Genomic DNA, 17,718 nt, shown 5'->3' on the forward strand with positions numbered 1-17,718 from the left:
CTGCACGCGATTTCACGCCAGAAACGAAATAATATAAAAAAAAAAAACAGTCTACTACAAAATTATCAATAAAAATATTCCCACGAGAACGAGGATTTGCTTTACAAAATGTAATTAAATTGTATGAAAGCGTTGTATAGAAAATACGATTTAATTCTCTACTCGAAAATCGTCAATAAATTCTTTCACATAGAAAGAAAAAATGTCTTTACAAAATGTAAAATTAATCAATGTAAAAATATGTCAAGGCATTGTACAGAAATTTTGCTTCTTTTTTTTAATAGATCAATTTTCAATACCAGCGTACGGATTTTTCTTTATTATTTCGAGAAAAATTAGATATCTTTGAACAGACTGCTTTCCTCGTAGCCAGCCAGTAAATAGCTGATCAAAATGGGATGTGCGTACATCGGCAAAGATTTCAGGTTGTTGCCCAAGAAATCGAGCAACTTCTCCACTATCAATTCCTCGTATGGTGAATCTTTGAACTTATCTAAAAGCACATCCATTTCTTGTGTGGATAACTGAAAAAAATATCGTTATTAAATATAGCAACAATAACAAATATTAAAATTTGTACGGGTTTGTATCCGTTCTCGTTGAACAATCGAACTAAATCTTCGATCGGCGACGCCCCGGGCATGATCTGAAACGAAATCAAATTTGCTGCTTTTCTTTGGATGGAAATGATTGAATGCAATTTGAACCGATTTGGAGGAGAGCATCCTCATGATGTCCTCTTCCAAGTACGGGAAATCGTCGTGGAAGAGAGCCGATGCCCAAGGTTTGTCGAAGTACTCGAAGAGATCCGGCACGTACGAAAGCTCGAATCGCTTCACCAGTTTATTCAGCACGGCCTCGTGTTTGCCCCAAAGCAGCAGAAGCTTCTTGTAGCTGAAACTCTGAATATAAAAAACACTTTTTAATAATCAGTGAAAAGGAAAGTTATTGCATCAACCTGAAGAGATAAGCATGTGATTGTATGGATCACGTTGGAAGGATTCAGTTGGATGCGGAAGTAGCCTTGCGTCGCCAAATTCTTGCACATTCCCGTCACCAAAACGGTGCCCTTAAAAAATTAAACGTTGAAATTACAACGCAATTTTAAGTTTCACAATTTACGTAATCGTTGTCGCACATCGCCGCCTCCAAAGGCACCACGATTCCCGGTTTGTAGATGTGCAGATAGTACATGTTACCAGGCAATTGGCAGTACTGCATCAAGGGCTGCTCGAAGATAGGCACCAAATTCGTGCCCTTATTCCAGCACTGCTCTGTGAATTGTATGGAGCTCGTATCCTCATTGAATGGGATCAACTCGCTCCGGATCTTTTTACCTAGCGTAAGTCTACCATGTCCCCAGTTAACAACAACAACAACACCCTTTAAAATAGATTTTTACCCAATCTCCTCGCTGTTGAAATATCTGTGCAAAAGGTGATTCGCGTAATACCGCCTCGAGTATTTGGTGACGGATCCTGCGGCATAAATGTACGGATCGTTCGTATTGCAGTGCGGACCAATCACCAATTTCCCATCGAAAACTAAACCGGATTGAACGATTGCCTCGTAAGTCTGCATGCTTCAAAAACAATGTAATAATTTTGACAAGAATTCACTGATTTCCCCCAACAAACTTGATGGACTTATCGTTGTACAGGAAAACTGCAAGACACTCGATCTCCAAATATCTCAATTGCGACTCCAACATCACCATGATCTGCTTATCGTCCTGCGCTAAACCCCACTCGATCATCTTGTAATTCGGCAAATAGTTAATCCCTAATTCGCCGATGGTTTTCTAACAAAAAAATCATGCAATCATCTAATAGCAGCGGATCGAAAATAAAACTCACCATAACCTTCTCGTAAATCTCGTCATCCTGGAATATGAAATCGTGTTCTTTGCCTTTGTCCTTGGCCGGTTCGACGAGCGTTATGTACATTGGAGGCACTCCAAATTCAATTAGAGCCGCGACGCAGCAGTAGCATTCCAAATTGTGACCGTAAACCATCACGGTATCTGCAAACGCAAATTAGAGGAGTTAAAAAGCAAAGTGGACCAAGATCAAAGGCACGCACATTTCCCTCTGTAGTTTTGGCTTAGCTCGTACAGCTTCGTCAGTGCATTCGTCGCATCCGATTCGCTGTTGATGGTGAAGAGATTTTCGGGAGCGTTGATCATGCTGCTCCTGCGTTGATGGAAGTTCGGCACGATGTATTGATTGCCGCACATCAGGAAGAGCATGTCGTAGGGTATCGAGAAGGACTTGTTGATCATAACAGTTTTCTCTTCGAAACACAAAAAAAAATAAATTACATAATAATAGAAAATTCATCATCAGTTTACCTTGTCTGTTGATTCCTGTGACAACTCCTGTAATTATGTTAACGTACGCCCTCAAATTCAACTTCTCGATGTAATCGTAGTCTATGATGCTTGTCTTAATCTGCATTATATTCCTTATGTTATGCAACGGTTTATTGTGGCACAAGCCTTGTATAGCAATCAACGTTACGTTGTTGAAGATTGCTTGGTTTTGGAGGTTTTTGGTGAGCAAGAGGCCCTTCATAAAGGCTATCCCCGTGTACCCAGATCCAACTATTACAATTCTGTTGTTAATTTCGTACCTTAAGATTTTTAACAGTACAAAAATGGTATCTAATTAGATCTGTTCCATACCGTCTGATACTGGTTAATCTCGTGGTGGACAAGTACAAAGCAAACGGCTCTTCGGGATAAGACAATCCTCCGGTCATGTTCATCGCCGGGACCAAGTATAAATCCATCAGACACGAAGGAATCGGACGATTGCGATGGTGCGTCCCGTCGAAACGATTCATCGCGTAGAAAAGTGTATCGTAACCGCTCAATCTGTGCGTGTCCCTCAAAAAGTATTTGGAATGTCTTCAAGAAAATCAATTCAAATCAATTCAAGCGTAAAAGTTTAAAGATATTTATAATACATTCTGAACAGCGGCGACATAACGTTGAATTCAATCACACCGATATTCTCGACTTTATCTCTTTGAATCTCAGTGAAAACCCCGATCGCGTACTTGGCTATTAAACTGTTCAAATCTTCTATTTCATTAACAATGCTGACACCTTCATTCATTGCCTTGATTAGTATACTGAAATGTCTTAAATCTAATAATGAATACTCACCAACTAGAGAAGCTGATTTTTCACCCGAGTATAAAAGAAAAGTGCGACCAGTGGATTTCGGTTCCTCTAGGTATCTGAGAAACGTTTCCATCATGTCGCCGGGTTTCTTTATGTAACTGCAAAACTTTGAAACGGTTTCGATATCGTTGATCGTCGCTTCCTTGACGTGAAGAGGATTTGATATGCTCTTGTGCACGATGTAGAGCTCGTGCGGATGCAGGCATTTATTCTTTGGTGTTACGCGAGTCTGAAAAGCTATAAATTTCAGAAAAAAAAATAATACGCGAAAAACTTGGGTTTCATACGAAGAACTTTAGTAGCTGCATGTATTTGTGGTCTGAGGGTATGGTCAGGATGCAGTAATCTTTTTGCGGGAAACACTCGAAGGCGGCCTCGAGCAATAGGAAAAGGCTGGATTCGTGGCCCGGTTTCGCTACTGCGATTTCTAACGCGAACGCGTTCTCCTCCTGCTTTTCCCTGACCTTCGTACTCTCTTCAACAACGAAATCCAAGATTAAAACGATCATTACTTATATATATATTCATAAATCAATGCCTTCATCCGCTTGATGAACCTCCTCCTCTTCGGAAACATCCCAAGATTCTGTATCTTCTTCGACGATCGATCCGACTTTACTGGATTGGCCTCCGCTGAACTCGAAAACCTCCGAGGACTCCGAGTCTAAAACAAACTCGAATATGCTTTACGCTTGATCGTGTAAAAGGTAAACAAAAATAATTCACCTGAAGAAGGAATATTCCAAGACATGTCGTGTATATTGATGTAACTCTCAGAAGCTTTAGTCTTTATAATGCTCGACGAAGAGGGCATGCTTGATAAATCTACAACAGTTGTGATTCTCTCCAAACTGAGCCTAAAAAAGTACAAAACTTTAACGCGTCTATCCAAGTTGAAAACTGATTCAACATACTCTGCAAAGTCAGTATCTTTGGTGATCTCGACGGATTGCTTGTTGATTGGCACGTGAGTTCCTTCCGCCTTGTAAAGTCCGCCGAAGAGATCCAAATCGAAGGCGCAGTTTAACTGCTCGTAATTCACGTTGACGTTCAAACAAAGAACGCTAATTGCTATACCTTTGTACTCGGCAACAATCAGTTGTCTTCCGGCATCCGGATGCCTAAAAATATATAAATTGTATATAAAGTTATTGATGTATCAAAGCTTAAAAACCTGGTAATAATTTCGGCTATGTAAAAGTCTCCGTAAATCTGTCGAAACAACGACGAGTACGAATCTATTAGCGGCACCAAATCATCGTTATCTTCCTCAACGGCTCTCCGTATCTTGTAGTTAATCACGAAGTCTTGTCGCACTAGCAACCTCAACGTTTGCACCCGATTTGCGTTCGTGTAATCTGCAAAGACGCAAATCATTTCGAGTTCAAATTAATTGAAACACTCTCACTTATTGGGAGTATTTTCGTGGAAATCTTGTTCAGCCATTCCACTTTCTTATGGCACACCGAAGGAATCACGAAAAGCACGTATCGTTTCCTCGTGAAATACTCGAAGAGGTAACGCAGCAGCGGCTCCATGAATCTCTCTTCATATCCCTTTTCGCACACCGCCAAATGCACCCAGAACGTATTGAAAGCGTTCACCTCTGCATCGATTTGAATTAAACTCACAAAGCGTTTGTTAATTAAATAATTTGCCTTTCATTCCGTACAATCTTCGGATCCAGCATTCCCAATCGTCTGCAGGAATACTCGGGACGTTCGGATAATCGGCTAAGCATAATCCGCCTAATGCCTTCAACTTGGTATCGCGTAGCACCAAAGATAAAGCGCATTTGTGTCTGAAATGTATTATTTATTTAATTAATTAATAAATTTTTCGAAGAAACTATTGTAATTTGTTTACATGACGTTTCTTACGCTGCTCAAGTGAAACATTAACTCAGCATCCTCGGTGACGAAAGCCTCGAAATCCTCGACGTCGTCGTAATCAGCCCTCTGCACGTTCTTAATTGTAAGAGCGTCCGGGTCTTGAGCTGCTTCAAAGGAATCCTTATCCTCGACGGTTGCTTCCTCCTCTTCGTGCTCTCCATTGTCCTCTGGATCTAGCACGTAGTTAAATCCTGTAGCTTGAGAGGTGGACGAATAGAAACGCGAGTTCTCGCCGGTTATTGATGTATTATTAGTTGTTGTGTCGAGCTTGGAGTCGTAAAAAGACATTGCATAAAAAAGACTAAAACGACATGTGTCAACAAAAAAAATATAAGTTTATTTAGCTCAGGTTACAGTGTTTTATTTTGTATTGTTTATTTGTTGCAGTTGAGTTTGGGCGTCGAGGATGGACAACTTCAGGCTTACAACGCGGACTTTGAGATCCAGTTCGCTCACAGAGTGTCCCTGATGACACGCTTCTCGCAAGCGGATCAAAATCCAAGTACTTTCCTCTATCTTTTAAGGGACGATGCGGAGCAACTCCTATACTGCTACCTGTTCAGGGCCAACAACTCGAACGACGTAAGCTTCTTCACTTAATAACTACGTAGAACTAAAAAAAAACGACTATCGATTCAGATTAGCATAAGTTTGAGCATTTTCCAGGCGCCTTTTAAGTAGTTTGTCGGTGTGTCTAGTGGCAGGTCGATTAATTCCTCCTCGAAAACGAACGGAGAATCGATGATGTGAATGACGCCGTTAGTGCATTCGTAGTCGGGCCGAAGAATCTTAATGATGCTTTTGCCCCAAAATATGTAAGCGTTCCCATCGATTTTGGCGACTTTGATCAACAGTTTCGTTACGCCCACGTCAATGATGACTTCCCTGTTTCGCAAATTGTTGGTGATGTCCACCAGACGTTGCAAACTGAAATATTCACCCATAGCTATGTGTCTGCGCATTATGATTTTGGCTCTGTCGAGGAAAACGGGTGACGATAAAAGCGTTACATTGACACCCAAATTTTCAGCAACCATTGTCCAAGCGTGATCGTTTGGTATGAAGAGTGTAGCATTGCTATAATCATCCAGCAAATCGATTATTTTCGTTTTCTCAAACAAAAAATTGCTTATGTTCAACGTTGGATCGTTTTGCAGCTTATACATTAACGGCAGATACGGGAACTTCGTTAAGCGCCTATCGTAAAGCCCCAAAGGTTCTTTAACAACGTGCACAACGCCATTCCTCACCGGGATATTTGCAGCTAGAATTTGCACCGTCTTGCTGTTAGTTATTTGATGGGTCTTCCGCGAAACCCTCGTGATCCTCACGTGCCCATCCAGAAACTCTATGGTATCGTAAAACTCCTTATCGGAACCTTTGGTTGTGTAAGAAAACTCGTCTTTGGCGGAGCGCGTGAAAATGATCTTCTTTGGTATTATATGCGTTTCTATTGTATCCCTGTCGATTCGCGATAAAGTGTTTTGGAAGATGAATTGATCGGCCGGCAAAAAGAAGGTGTTTCCGAAATCGCTTTTGAACAGATGTTGAGCGCGATTCTGCACCACCTTCTTGTAGAATCCACCGAAAGTGTGCGGAACGAACTGCCAGAAGCGCGGTTGCACCAAGAAATCGTAAGCTGTAGGCTTCACAGCTATTCCGTTCATTGGCGTTAATACTTCATCGATCACGTGCAATACCTAAACGATTAATTAGTTTGTTGCTTTTGTTGAAATATCCAATACGCACTTGGGTTTTTCCGTAAAGATCCGCTCTGGTTCGGATGATGAAATTGGACGCGTTGAACAGAAGTCTGGCGTTATTGATGAATATGTTTTTACCATCGTTGTTGATCCACAAAGGTGGATGTTCTTCTAAGATCGGATCTAACGAAGCTTCGTGCAAGTTCTCCAAAGTCCTGGCCATTGGAACTACATGGTACAAAACCAAATTAGGTGTAATCGTTCCATTGAAGTTCTTGAAAGCCTTATTGGTTGGAGCGAAGATCGTCAATTCCCGGTAGCTCAAACTGGACTTTGCGTACCGATTGTCCACTAGCATTGAGTAGAACTGCGATAGGTCTTTCTCGAACGCGAGCTTTTGGATCATGTTCGGCCATGCTTTCGCACAACTGGAATAATTAATACATTTATTTTAAATTACGCAAGATGTTGAACTTCTTTACCTGATCAGGATGATGACGTTGAGTAGGCTTTGCACTAACATACCGTTAGCTCATCTCCGGCAAAACTGGGATTTCTTTATAAGCGTCCGCCGGTTCCGTTCGAATTGCATTTAATTGCAATTCGATCCAAGGACTAAATAATCGAGAGCGAGTCGCGTGCCTCTTGATATACCTACAATAATTAATAGAAAAAGTTTAAATGATTTTTTTCCTTGATTGGTGGTTATGTTGTGTCTCTAAATTTTCTTTCCTAATCCACGCACTTTTTCGTTTGTTTTTTTGGCAGACCGCTCGGCGGATCTCCGAGTACCAAATAACATTTTCGATTCCTGCGTCTTATAATTAGATCTCCGCTATTCATAGAATTCAAAATTGCACGACGCATCCCGAAAAACCAAACAAATCTAGGTAAAATGAACACATTCAGGGAATAAAAAAATTACATAAATAAATAAAAAAGGAGCAAGTTTTCCATCTAAACTTCCTGAAGAGATTTATTGGTTTTTCTCGGTACTGTTTTGATTTTTCGGAAGTCGTTTCAGAAACAGTTCGTGGAAGCAAATCGTGGTTAGGTGATTAAATTGGATTCAAGGTTTCAAAGATATGTTGAAGATTTAAATTGAGGAATGTATTTAATTGCGGGTTCAAATCCATTCGGCTGAAGATGAAATTGTTTTGTTGTCGCATTGTGCATTGACGAAGTCAATTGCAAGATGCGTCACAAATGATTTAAGGAGAAGTGCGATCCAATGACACGATGATTAGTGGTGAATGCTGCTGTTATTGAGGAAGAGTATGAGAGTATAGGAGGAGAAGGCGGTGGCGGCGACAGTAGCTGCGATCGATTGCTTCTGAGGGCCAAACGCGTATGGAGATGCCAAAAGGCTTCGGACTTTGTCCTGAACTCTACTATGCAACTACTTACTACACGCTCAAACAATCCTATTTATCATCTGGGTACACCTTCAAAGAGTGGAGCTCGACGACACCATCAGCATTCCGCGATCCCGGAGATCTGCCTCTTCCATATCGCCGCTCCGTAACATTGCAAACCTTTTTGGTTTGAATTCCTTCTTTTTTGATTCAATTTGTTCGCGAGTAGAGGCGTCCTTTAAACGGCGTTTAGTGTGTTATAGTTATTTATAAACGGCCGAGTTTCCGCCTCCGTTTCGACGGCGAGAGAGGAGAGACACCGCATTAAAAAGTGCGGACCGCAGTTTTTCACAATCCGCACACGTTTCGGCACTTCGAAGCCAACAGTTTTTATTTCGTCCCTCTTTCATACTCGCATCATCGTAGCTGAAGACTGTCTTTTAATTGACCGGTATTCGTCGCTCGGATGATCTAGCCTAATACCAGTTTACTTATTTCCTTTTTTTAATATATTGTTCGCTGTGCGTGGGTACGAGATGATTTCAGTGCCTATGAACAATCCCTATGTAGGTAGTCACAGCGATGCCTCATACTTCAGAAGAAACTCTGTAAGTCGACCATTCTTAACGATTCGTTGAACCTACGAAACATCCATCAACCTCAACTCTGCCTTAGTTAATGATAACAAAAATATCACTCCCCCAATATCTCATAACAAAGTTAATTTTTCCTCTTCGAGAAAACCTCGCAATTTTTTCACTTGGAAGTTTCTAATTAAAAGATTTAATCAGCGTTCGCTGAAATGAAGTTCTCGAACTAGTTATTTTTATCGTATTAGGACATCCTTTCTTATTTTCACATTGGCCATCGACCAACGACTCAAAAACTCACCTACTCATCGCAAAATCAATATTATATTTTCGGTATTTTCATTCATGTTCTTAATGAGTCCGTAGCAACTGTACTAAATTTAAAATTTAACATGTCATGAATTATTTTTAATTAAATATTTTCCTTTTTTCTAATAATGCCATATTTTCATGAGCAAGAACGACAAAGATACTTTGATAAGTTGTAACTGCATATTTTCATTTCAAAAATTGAAAGTCTCAACACAGTTAAATAATCTTTTTGCTGACATTAGAATACACCAATTTACATAGTTCTCGAGGTGTCGGGAAATGAACGCGGAATAAAAGAACTTTCGTAATCCTGGAACTCGCGTAAACATTGTACGCGCGAGTTTACAAACACCTTTTTTTCTTGTGCGTATTTATTTCGCTTCTGTCGTAAACAATATGGTTATTTTAAGAGCGGAGTTCCGAAAGAAACAAGAAGTGGAAAACATAAAATAGCGATGCATAAACATTTTCGCTACGTTGTTGCAACGAATATAAATCTTATTATGTACATTTCAATATGCGGAGTTGCTTTTAATTATTATGTTTTCGATGATAGTTGAATAAATAATATAATTGGAATAGCTATGGAAATTGCAGCAATTATAATATTAAATATTGTAATAGTTGGTGAATGACATAAAAAGGTGATAATTTTAAATGCAGCAACTTATTCAAAATAAATGATATTTTATAATGACATGTTTATTTCCGAGTCTCTTAGACATTAGTATTTTGTAGATAATAATGCTGTATATTTAGAATTTGGATGTGTATTTTTATCGTCTGAAAAAATACGGTAATTAGATGGAAGTTAATATCTATTATTGTGAAGAAAACTTTTTTTTTTGTAACAAATCATAAAGAAACACTTTAAATATCCAAGGTTAACAACAGCTTGCTTCGTGTTTCGTGTGCGGAACGGTGTTATTCCAGAAGTGCAGCAGCTTCTTTCCGGTAGACCGAAATAATATTTGCACTTTTGATGGGGCACCAAGGAAATGTTGTCTATTTGGATACGCTCTATTTATAAAAGACCGTGACTCGAACGCGACCCACAAAACCAAAATATTATTGCACGTGCGAACTTTGCCTTTAATTCTCAGGTATCGGAGCTGTACGAACGGATGAAGGAGCACAGCTTACCGAGCGTAAGCAATCACCAGAGATCCATCAGCAATCAGAATCTGACCTCGTTATGCGTGGACATCTCGCCCAGCTCCAGCAACTTCTTCGAGGTCCTCTACATAGGAAAGATCAAGGTGTGGCACAAGAAGGTGCCGGACACGTTCATAGACGATGCCCTGCAGAAGTTCAAGCAGCACGACCAGGAGAGGAGCAAGAGGAAACTGAATCGGCTCAAGAGCGAGATGGATTTGAGACGGGGATCCATTGTAAATAATGATTCAATTCAATTTAGTAAAGTCTTCATATCTTCTTTCTGTATGTAGGAATCGACGGGATCCACGAGTTCGACGGATGGTTGTAGCATTGGTAGCTCTCAGATGCCCAAATTGCAGAGATCTCTATCGCTTCTCTCTAATTTATCGATAAAATCACCAGACATTGACCGCAAAGTGCCTGTATGCATCGAGAGAATAACGGAGGGTTGCGATGATGGCGAAACCGAACCGCAAACTCCGAACGAGCCTACGCCAAAGATAGACCTGAAGAGCGATTACTTCGATGACCACAACAGGACGATGGTGCTGCAGGTTGACCGCACAGACCTAAGACTGATCAGCCCTGATCGCAAAGTGATCCTCCTACATAAGCAGCACAGAGATGTGGCCACGTGCATCCAGGGGATCTCGAATTCGGAGTACTTCGGTTTTATCTGTCGCGAAGGAAACAGCATCAACACGTACATAGGCTTCGTCTTTAAATGCGAATCTTCGTCGGTAGCTTCGGAAGCCGTGGCTGCTATAACTCAAGCGTTCAACAATAACGTGGAAACCAAATCACAAGTAAAACCGACGGTTACCTCCTGCGATCACTGCCCTATGGTCTGGTACCATAAACTCTGCTGCGATATCGAGAATCTATCGGCGCGTAAAACTCAAGCAGCCATCTTTCGCAAGTAATTGAGCTGTTTGAATGATAAATATTAACATTTTATTAATCGTTTATATTTACCAGAATTGAGCAGATGGATGATGAAGAACAAAGTATTATAATGACCAAATACCAAGGAGCGGAGACCGATTCGATTCCGGAGCAAAACGAATTCTTGATGATGCTGCTGAGGGCACACTGCGAGATGAGGCAGGGCAGACATGTTCATGACACTGCCGAAAACAGGTAAAACGAAAATTCTAATTGAATACAAGATGCATTAAATGTGGTTTGTTTAGGTCGGAATTCCTGAATCAATATCTGGGCGGAAGCACGATATTCATGAAGGCTAAACGTTCGCTTTCCAACTCCTTCGACCACCTGATGAAGCGGCGCGCCAGCAAAGACGACTTCTCTATCCCGTCGTCGAAAGAGCTCTCTTTAAACGTATGCCATCCTCCGGCGAGCAGAGTAAATCTAACGAAGATAAATGACGATAACCATATTTTTCTATTTCGCGTTTTAGGAATGTTCCCCGAACGCGGACGCCTCGGATTCCGAAGGTTTCAGGTCTCGTTCCAGCACCGTCTCCTCCATGGATCTGAAAGACCACTGCATCAAGGAATCCGCTTCCCCGGAAAGGGGGGCCGGTCTGAAATCGCCGATGATGGACATGTAAATAATTTAAGAGTGTGCTGAACTTGATGTTTATCATATGGGAATAATTTTAGCTTTTACAAAGTCGGCAGTAGTCCAAAGTCTCCAGTCCTCGAGTCGTCGCCGCGCGTGGACGCCGGTTCTTGGCGGCAGGCTATTTTTAAAAGGGTCATAACGCCGAGCAAACCACGAGTGGACGGAAGGAAGCTATCGCGTGAAGAGTTGCGTGACCTTTGGCGGAAATCCATCCATCAGGCTATTTTGCTGGTGAGAATGGAAAAGGAGAACGCGAGTATTCGCGCCAAGCAGGAGGAATCGGCAGTGAAACGAATCAAATTGGAATACGACGAGATGAGGGATAATCCGAGTCAGTTTATAGAGGTGTGGGATTTGATCACCAAAGACGCCAAAATCGTCTGCGACAATCAGATTCTGCTGAACGCCATCAAGCAGGGCGTTCCCAGAGGAAAACGCGGCGACGTCTGGCACGTATTAGCGATTCAGTATTGCACCAAAGTACCTCCAATCGACTTGAACAAGTATCCAAACTACAATGTACCATACGAAACGTTGCTCAAACAATTAACGTCGCATCAGCACGCCATCCTCATTGATTTGGGTAAATATATATAAGTGGCGAGAGGAGAACGTAATAAATCACATCATATTGATTCCGGATGGTTGTTTCGATTTTGCAGGGCGCACGTTTCCCACTCACTCGTATTACAGCAGTCCCCTAGGTCCCGGCCAATTAGCTCTGTTTAATCTCCTGAAAGCTTACTCCTTATTGGATCCGGAAGTCGGCTACTGTCAAGGGCTTAGCTTCGTTGCCGGCGTCCTGCTGCTGCACGTGAGTCGTCTAGCCTTCAGCTTCAATTTGCGAATCAATCAATCGCATTGTTTCAGATGGAGGAATCGCACGCATTCTTCCTGCTGCGCCACTTGATGTACAGACGGGACTTACGCAAGCAATATCTTCCAGACATGGTGGGATTACAAGTCAAACTCTACCAATTATCCCGTCTCTTACACGATCAGCTTCCGGAAATATACGCCCATTTGGATATGCACGAGGTGGCGCCTACCCTTTACGCGGCGCCATGGCTCTTGACCATTTTCGCCTCACAATTCCCATTAGGTTTCGTTACACGTGTTTTCGGTAAATTCGTAAACTCACTTTCGCATCAACAGCGACAATTAAACTTTGTTTGTTTTGCAGATTTGATATTCTTGGAAAACGCAGATGTAATCTTCCGCGTAATCCTCGCACTGTTCCGTTTGCACAAAGAACAAATTCTCGCCTGTGATACTTTCGAAGATATTATGAACTATTTCAAGCTTAAGTTACCCGCGATAGATAAATTGATATTATGTAGAATCATGAAAGAGGTATTTAAATTTGATTCAATTGATTGACTAGAGTAATCACCTTTGTTTTTGTAGGTTTGCACGAGTGATATTAGCAAGCAGCTGAACGAGTATTACGTAGAGTACTACGTTCTTCAAGAAGAGATCCAATCGGTGCAGCCTCAAGTCGAAGCTTTCAACAAGCTGGAGGCGCAAAATAAACATTTGGCCGAGCAGAACAAGAATCTGATGGGACAGTTGGAATTGGCGATGGCAAACGTGCAACGTTTGGATAAGAACAGGGCGGTGCAGCAGAGCTGCATGAGCAAACTGGAGATGCAGACGAGGACGTTGGAAGTAACCGTCGCAACGTTGGGCAATTTCATCAACAACTTAATAGAGGATAAAGTTGATATCGAAATTCCTAGCGACGTAGGAAGAATAGTCTCACAGTTGACGTTCACTGAACGGAGGAAAAGCAACTCGAACATATTCAGCATGTTCAAAAAGAACGACAACAACCCGAACAAATTCATGGTGAAATCGCTGAGCACAGGCAAGATCTCGCTGAATAACAATAACAACACCAACAATAACAACAAAAATAACTTCTTCTCGAATTCGCACAAAGATATTTTGGATCAGAAGATGCACAGCAAAGTTGAAATGAAAATCAGCAACGAGGAGCTGCTGAACGCATTGAATCGGAACGGCGACCGGTCTCCAGATAGCGGCGTCGCGACACCTCAGGCGCACTCACCGAGTATCGACACAGCGAACAACAACAGCCATCAAGACTCGCACCCTCTGAGTGCCGCCTGCGACATAAACTTCACGTACAACAAAAGAGAGCTTCGAAAAGTGAAGAGCGTCAGAGATATGTCACGTAACTCTAGTCCGGTCAAATGATGGCCACTTGGCTTTGCACGGAAGAGGAAGGGTTTTCTGTAAATAGATTTCGGAGCGAGATGATGATATTTTGCACGCTGTTTTATAGACGATTACGAACTAAAAACCAACAACAACAACAACCTTGTATTATTTATATGTATGATTTAGTTTTTAAGAAGAAACAATGTGGTGGTGTATTGATTAACACGCTCTAGGGTTCGATTCTTATTTTACGTGTTTCTTTTAGTTTGAATCACTTCTGTTTATATCCTTTCCATGTATTTTTATTAAATGTTTACTTTGTTTACATCTCACCCCATTTATTGATCGATCTTAATATTACTGATTCCAAAGTGCTCGTGGACTTTTTCCAGAATCTCTTCCACAGTTGCAGGAAAGAATTTCAACAGGTAACCCCAATCATTCTTGTTCAACATAATTATATCCACGTGAGTTTTGGCAATATACGTGTACTTGTGCTTCGAACAAATCAACCCTTGCAATTCCCCAAACGATTGATTCTTCTAAAAAGTAAAATTTTAACACTTAATTACAGTTGAATGTAAATTGCATACATTCAACGTGTACAGCTCATCGTCCACGTATTTATTTCTAACTATAACGCTCACTGTGCCGGAATGAATGAAGTACATGCAGCAATCGATATCGCCTTTTTCTGCGATCACGTAGCTCTTCGGAAACATGCATTTCTTGAAATGCGCCATCAATTGCCGCAAGAAATCGACGTGCGTGTTTTTTAATAGAAAATGATTTAACAGATGATGACTGTAAATATCGTACATTATATCTTCTTTCAAATAATTGGTAGCATTGTTGATGAAAGCCGGAAAATGTTCTCCGTTTTGGATCTTCCAGAGAAGTAAATAGTAATTCCAAACTTTTTTAAAGATTGCTGGTGATAACCTTTGATACTACAAAACAATAGATTTTACAAATATATACTTGATTTCATAACAATATTGAAATACCTGAAGGTACGTTTTAATCTCTCCAATATTGTAAACGTACTTTCCTAATGAATCATGGTCGATGACTTGGATTACAGCAAACCCACAGGTTATGGTGCAAATGATGAAAACCGTAGTCAGGAACATGATGGATATTAAGACGTACTCTGTAACACTTAAAGGTTCTATACTCTTTATTCCTGTTGAAGAGAATATGTTGAAAACATAAGAATACACCAAGATGATGGAATTAATGCTTGTATTGGATTTAACAAATTCGTAGGAATTTCTTGCCAAATTCTTCCGATAATAACAAGCATCACCATAACACGAGGTATAATACCTAACAACAAACGAATAATTAAGTTACAACCGAAAGCAACCATACTACAAACTCACCATATATTACCCCAAATTTGTATATAGAAAAGCAAGAGATAGGCAAGATAAGTCCACCGCAAGTAATGAGTCAATTTGTTCTTTCGTCTGAACGTGCGGTAATAACGAATTAAGAAAATAATTCGCAGAAGTCGATTACTCATCAGCATTCTATAAAAAACATAATCGATAATAGTAAGAGCAGCAAAATTATAAAAACATATTTACGATTGGTAAAAATTATCGTGAACCAAAATCCCGAAATACAACTCCGGCGTAGCAATTGTAATAAAATCCAAAGTGAAATCGTTCTTCAAATAACGTATAACAATCATCTTATAATTCTTCACAACAAGTCCAGAATTTTCATCGACGTACGTCAAGCTGAATCCAAGAAATATTTTTATGTAGAACAAAACGTCGCACATATAAAACCTATTAAGAAAAGAGAAATGTGAAACAAATCGTTAAGTTTAAAAATTGAACACTAACAATAACAAGTATACGTGTCCAATCTTTTGGTACATGGATATTAGAAGTAGAATCATCGTATAAATAGCGGATATTGATGAAAGATGTACATTCAAAATATATTCAATTACTTCGAGAACTGCTCCTTTGAATACTCCATTGATCAATCGTAAATAGGCTGTAACATGCCTTGAAGAATTCTCATCAGTCTTTGAAGGACATTTGCTTTCATCTTCTTGCTAAAAGAAAAAAAAATGTAGTAACAACGAAATAGTTAATAAAAAATAATAATAATTTGCCTCGTAGATCTTCTGGACAGGATCCGCGTATTCGGGATTCGTCATGAGGAACTTCTTCATGGCATGCATCACCTCAGGACTTTGCGCTATATATTTATAGAAATTGGAACTCTTAATCACCAATAACTCAGTGTGAAGAACAGCGGTAGCTTCTAAAGTTTGCCTAATAAAACCAACATCTAACAGAAACAATAAATACGAAATATATGTATTGATGATTTCACTTAACTGGATTTGGTGAAGCTTCCGAACATTCCTCCATAATTCAAAGTAGTCAACTTGGTATTGGCGATGGATAGCTCTACCATCCCTTTGCGTACCAAAAACAATTCATCGTGGATATCATTTCTTCGCACGATAATACCATCTTTTTTGTACAGCTTTCTGGTGAATTTTGAAGCCATAAATTGCAGAAAAGCCAAAGAGGCATTGCACAACACCTTCGAGTTCTTCAGAGCTTTACTGTTCATCTGAAAGTAAAGGTCTTCGATGAGCAACGGCGGAAAATGCGGAATGGCCATAGACAAGTTAGCATGATCCACGTTCCCCGTCAAATATTCCATATTTGTTAACATTCTGCTGATTATCGCCTCGTTCATCGATTCCTTCTTTGCATAAGTCTTAAAGTTCTTTCGGTCATTCTGCAGTTGCGACAAAATATATTCACCGTGAAGCTAAACATAATTCAAATAATAATTAAAAGAAATAATTGCATCCTTAATACTTTACTCCAGAACTGGTGAGCATGGATAGGATTCCCCAAGCCATAATAATAAATACGACTGAAATGATGGTAATCAACGCAAACTGGAGGTTCGAAGGTCTTCTAAAGATTGCTGATTGATACCTCATGAAGTATTGACCCGCAGTGTAAACGCAAAAAACTATATTTTTAAATTTGTTAATAAATATATTTTATTAATATCCAACTTACTTAAAATGTTCCAGTTATTCACTTCCTTGACGTTAGCCCTTGTCCACTTGGTCTCGGAGCAAATCAAAACGTTATTCTCGATTTTACAAGCAATGATCAAAAGGAAGTTTGAGCTTATGAAAACCATGACCAAAATGAGCAGCAAACACTTTAAACGCATCACATTCACCTCCGATAAGATTTTAGAGGTGCTCGTCAAGTACGAAATACCGTTAAACTTGAAATGATTAACTTGCAGTTAAAGTTGTAGTTAAAATCAATCAACTTACCACTCTATAAAGTTGCAAAGGACGAGAGAAGAGAAGTGTGCACGCTTCGACGATCACGTGATTAGATTTAGAGATAATCATGCTAATTCCGAGCAGATTATAAGGAAATGAACTGTATACATCAATGTAGAAGGAATGTCGCATGTAATTCGACATAACGCTAGAGCTATCAATTACAAGGACTCCCTCGCTGTTATAGTATTGAATCCTCATCCTTATGAATATGTCAATCCAACAGGAAATATCCAAAGCCACGTTAATCCCATCGATTATATTCCTACAAAATTAACCATTAACTCAGCATCAAAAAAACGCTAATCAGATCTCACCTATAATTCACAAGTAGATTCAAGTATAGAACAATTATTGTAAATTGAATAATAGCGCATATACACCGTATACATTCGCAAATC

General features: G+C 40.1%; 4 protein-coding genes across 9 annotated transcripts; 1 reads left to right on the forward strand and 3 right to left on the reverse strand.

Annotated features, from left to right (window-relative positions):
- Positions 1-213: 213 nt before the first annotated feature.
- Positions 214-5,394, reverse strand: LOC108563281 (cilia- and flagella-associated protein 61-like). Of its 2 annotated transcripts, XM_017921906.1 has the most exons (20): positions 5,054-5,394; positions 4,596-4,988; positions 4,362-4,545; positions 4,102-4,308; positions 3,914-4,044; positions 3,726-3,851; positions 3,475-3,662; positions 3,170-3,416; positions 2,968-3,109; positions 2,684-2,908; positions 2,351-2,631; positions 2,083-2,292; positions 1,857-2,023; positions 1,638-1,801; positions 1,403-1,582; positions 1,123-1,348; positions 959-1,069; positions 708-902; positions 581-646; positions 215-524 (listed from the first exon to the last, which is right to left on the reverse strand). In XM_017921906.1, the coding sequence occupies exons 2-20, from the start codon at positions 4,723-4,725 to the stop codon at positions 336-338; spliced, it is 3,369 nt and encodes a 1,122-aa protein (XP_017777395.1). In that variant the 5' UTR covers positions 4,726-4,988; positions 5,054-5,394; the 3' UTR covers positions 215-335. The 2 variants fall into 2 exon arrangements, with proteins under 2 accessions (XP_017777396.1, XP_017777395.1); XM_017921907.1 differs by lacking the exon at positions 5,054-5,394 and having other exon boundaries at positions 214-524; positions 4,596-4,840.
- A 1-nt stretch (position 5,395) lies between these two features.
- On the reverse strand, positions 5,396-8,301 carry LOC108563282 (fasciclin-1-like). The gene is made up of 4 exons (XM_017921908.1): positions 8,190-8,301; positions 7,265-7,436; positions 6,829-7,210; positions 5,396-6,779 (listed from the first exon to the last, which is right to left on the reverse strand). The coding sequence occupies exons 2-4, from the start codon at positions 7,303-7,305 to the stop codon at positions 5,715-5,717; spliced, it is 1,488 nt and encodes a 495-aa protein (XP_017777397.1). The 5' UTR covers positions 7,306-7,436; positions 8,190-8,301; the 3' UTR covers positions 5,396-5,714.
- A 181-nt stretch (positions 8,302-8,482) lies between these two features.
- LOC108563280 (TBC1 domain family member 1) lies at positions 8,483-14,293 on the forward strand. 2 transcript variants are annotated; one of them, XM_017921904.1, is made up of 11 exons: positions 8,483-8,745; positions 10,143-10,430; positions 10,488-11,116; positions 11,176-11,337; positions 11,391-11,562; positions 11,618-11,766; positions 11,823-12,367; positions 12,447-12,598; positions 12,655-12,907; positions 12,968-13,137; positions 13,192-14,293. In XM_017921904.1, the coding sequence occupies exons 1-11, from the start codon at positions 8,674-8,676 to the stop codon at positions 14,002-14,004; spliced, it is 3,405 nt and encodes a 1,134-aa protein (XP_017777393.1). In that variant the 5' UTR covers positions 8,483-8,673; the 3' UTR covers positions 14,005-14,293. The 2 variants fall into 2 exon arrangements, with proteins under 2 accessions (XP_017777393.1, XP_017777394.1); XM_017921905.1 differs by having other exon boundaries at positions 11,391-11,538.
- On the reverse strand, positions 14,292-17,718 carry LOC108563283. Of its 4 annotated transcripts, none has more exons than XM_017921910.1 (5): positions 17,306-17,718; positions 17,037-17,253; positions 14,976-16,986; positions 14,562-14,918; positions 14,292-14,510 (listed from the first exon to the last, which is right to left on the reverse strand). In XM_017921910.1, exons 3-5 carry the CDS (start codon positions 15,099-15,101, stop codon positions 14,307-14,309), a joined length of 687 nt encoding a protein of 228 aa, XP_017777399.1. In that variant the 5' UTR covers positions 15,102-16,986; positions 17,037-17,253; positions 17,306-17,718; the 3' UTR covers positions 14,292-14,306. The 4 variants fall into 4 exon arrangements, with proteins under 4 accessions (XP_017777399.1, XP_017777400.1, XP_017777401.1 ...); XM_017921911.1 differs by having other exon boundaries at positions 14,976-15,767; positions 15,825-16,986; positions 17,037-17,718; XM_017921912.1 differs by having other exon boundaries at positions 14,976-15,503; positions 15,561-16,986; positions 17,037-17,718.

This window comes from Nicrophorus vespilloides, unplaced genomic scaffold, assembly GCF_001412225.1.
Source record: "Nicrophorus vespilloides isolate i.1.1-1 unplaced genomic scaffold, Nicve_v1.0, whole genome shotgun sequence".
Taxonomy (NCBI): Eukaryota; Metazoa; Arthropoda; class Insecta; order Coleoptera; family Silphidae; genus Nicrophorus; species Nicrophorus vespilloides.

Coding starts and splice junctions, on each gene's coding strand:
- LOC108563281 (XM_017921907.1), bottom strand. CDS start 4,725: ATGGAGCCGCTGCTGCGTTACCTCTTCGAGTATTTCACGAGGAAACGA. Junction 4,546..4,595: donor CACGAAAATACTCCCAATAA/GTGAGAGTGTTT, acceptor GCGTCTTTGCAG/ATTACACGAACGCAAATCGG. Junction 2,024..2,082: donor CCAAAACTACAGAGGGAAAT/GTGCGTGCCTTT, acceptor TTGCGTTTGCAG/ATACCGTGATGGTTTACGGT.
- LOC108563282 (XM_017921908.1), bottom strand. CDS start 7,305: ATGTTAGTGCAAAGCCTACTCAACGTCATCATCCTGATCAG. Junction 7,211..7,264: donor AACGTCATCATCCTGATCAG/GTAAAGAAGTTC, acceptor TAATTATTCCAG/TTGTGCGAAAGCATGGCCGA. Junction 6,780..6,828: donor ATCTTTACGGAAAAACCCAA/GTGCGTATTGGA, acceptor TTAATCGTTTAG/GTATTGCACGTGATCGATGA.
- LOC108563280 (XM_017921904.1), top strand. CDS start 8,674: ATGATTTCAGTGCCTATGAACAATCCCTATGTAGGTAGTCACAGCGAT. Junction 11,767..11,822: donor AAATCGCCGATGATGGACAT/GTAAATAATTTA, acceptor GAATAATTTTAG/CTTTTACAAAGTCGGCAGTA. Junction 13,138..13,191: donor TATGTAGAATCATGAAAGAG/GTATTTAAATTT, acceptor TTGTTTTTGTAG/GTTTGCACGAGTGATATTAG.
- LOC108563283 (XM_017921910.1), bottom strand. CDS start 15,101: ATGTTCCTGACTACGGTTTTCATCATTTGCACCATAACCTGTGGGTTT. Junction 14,919..14,975: donor AGATTAAAACGTACCTTCAG/GTATTTCAATAT, acceptor ATTGTTTTGTAG/TATCAAAGGTTATCACCAGC. Junction 14,511..14,561: donor ATGAGCTGTACACGTTGAAT/GTATGCAATTTA, acceptor TTTACTTTTTAG/AAGAATCAATCGTTTGGGGA.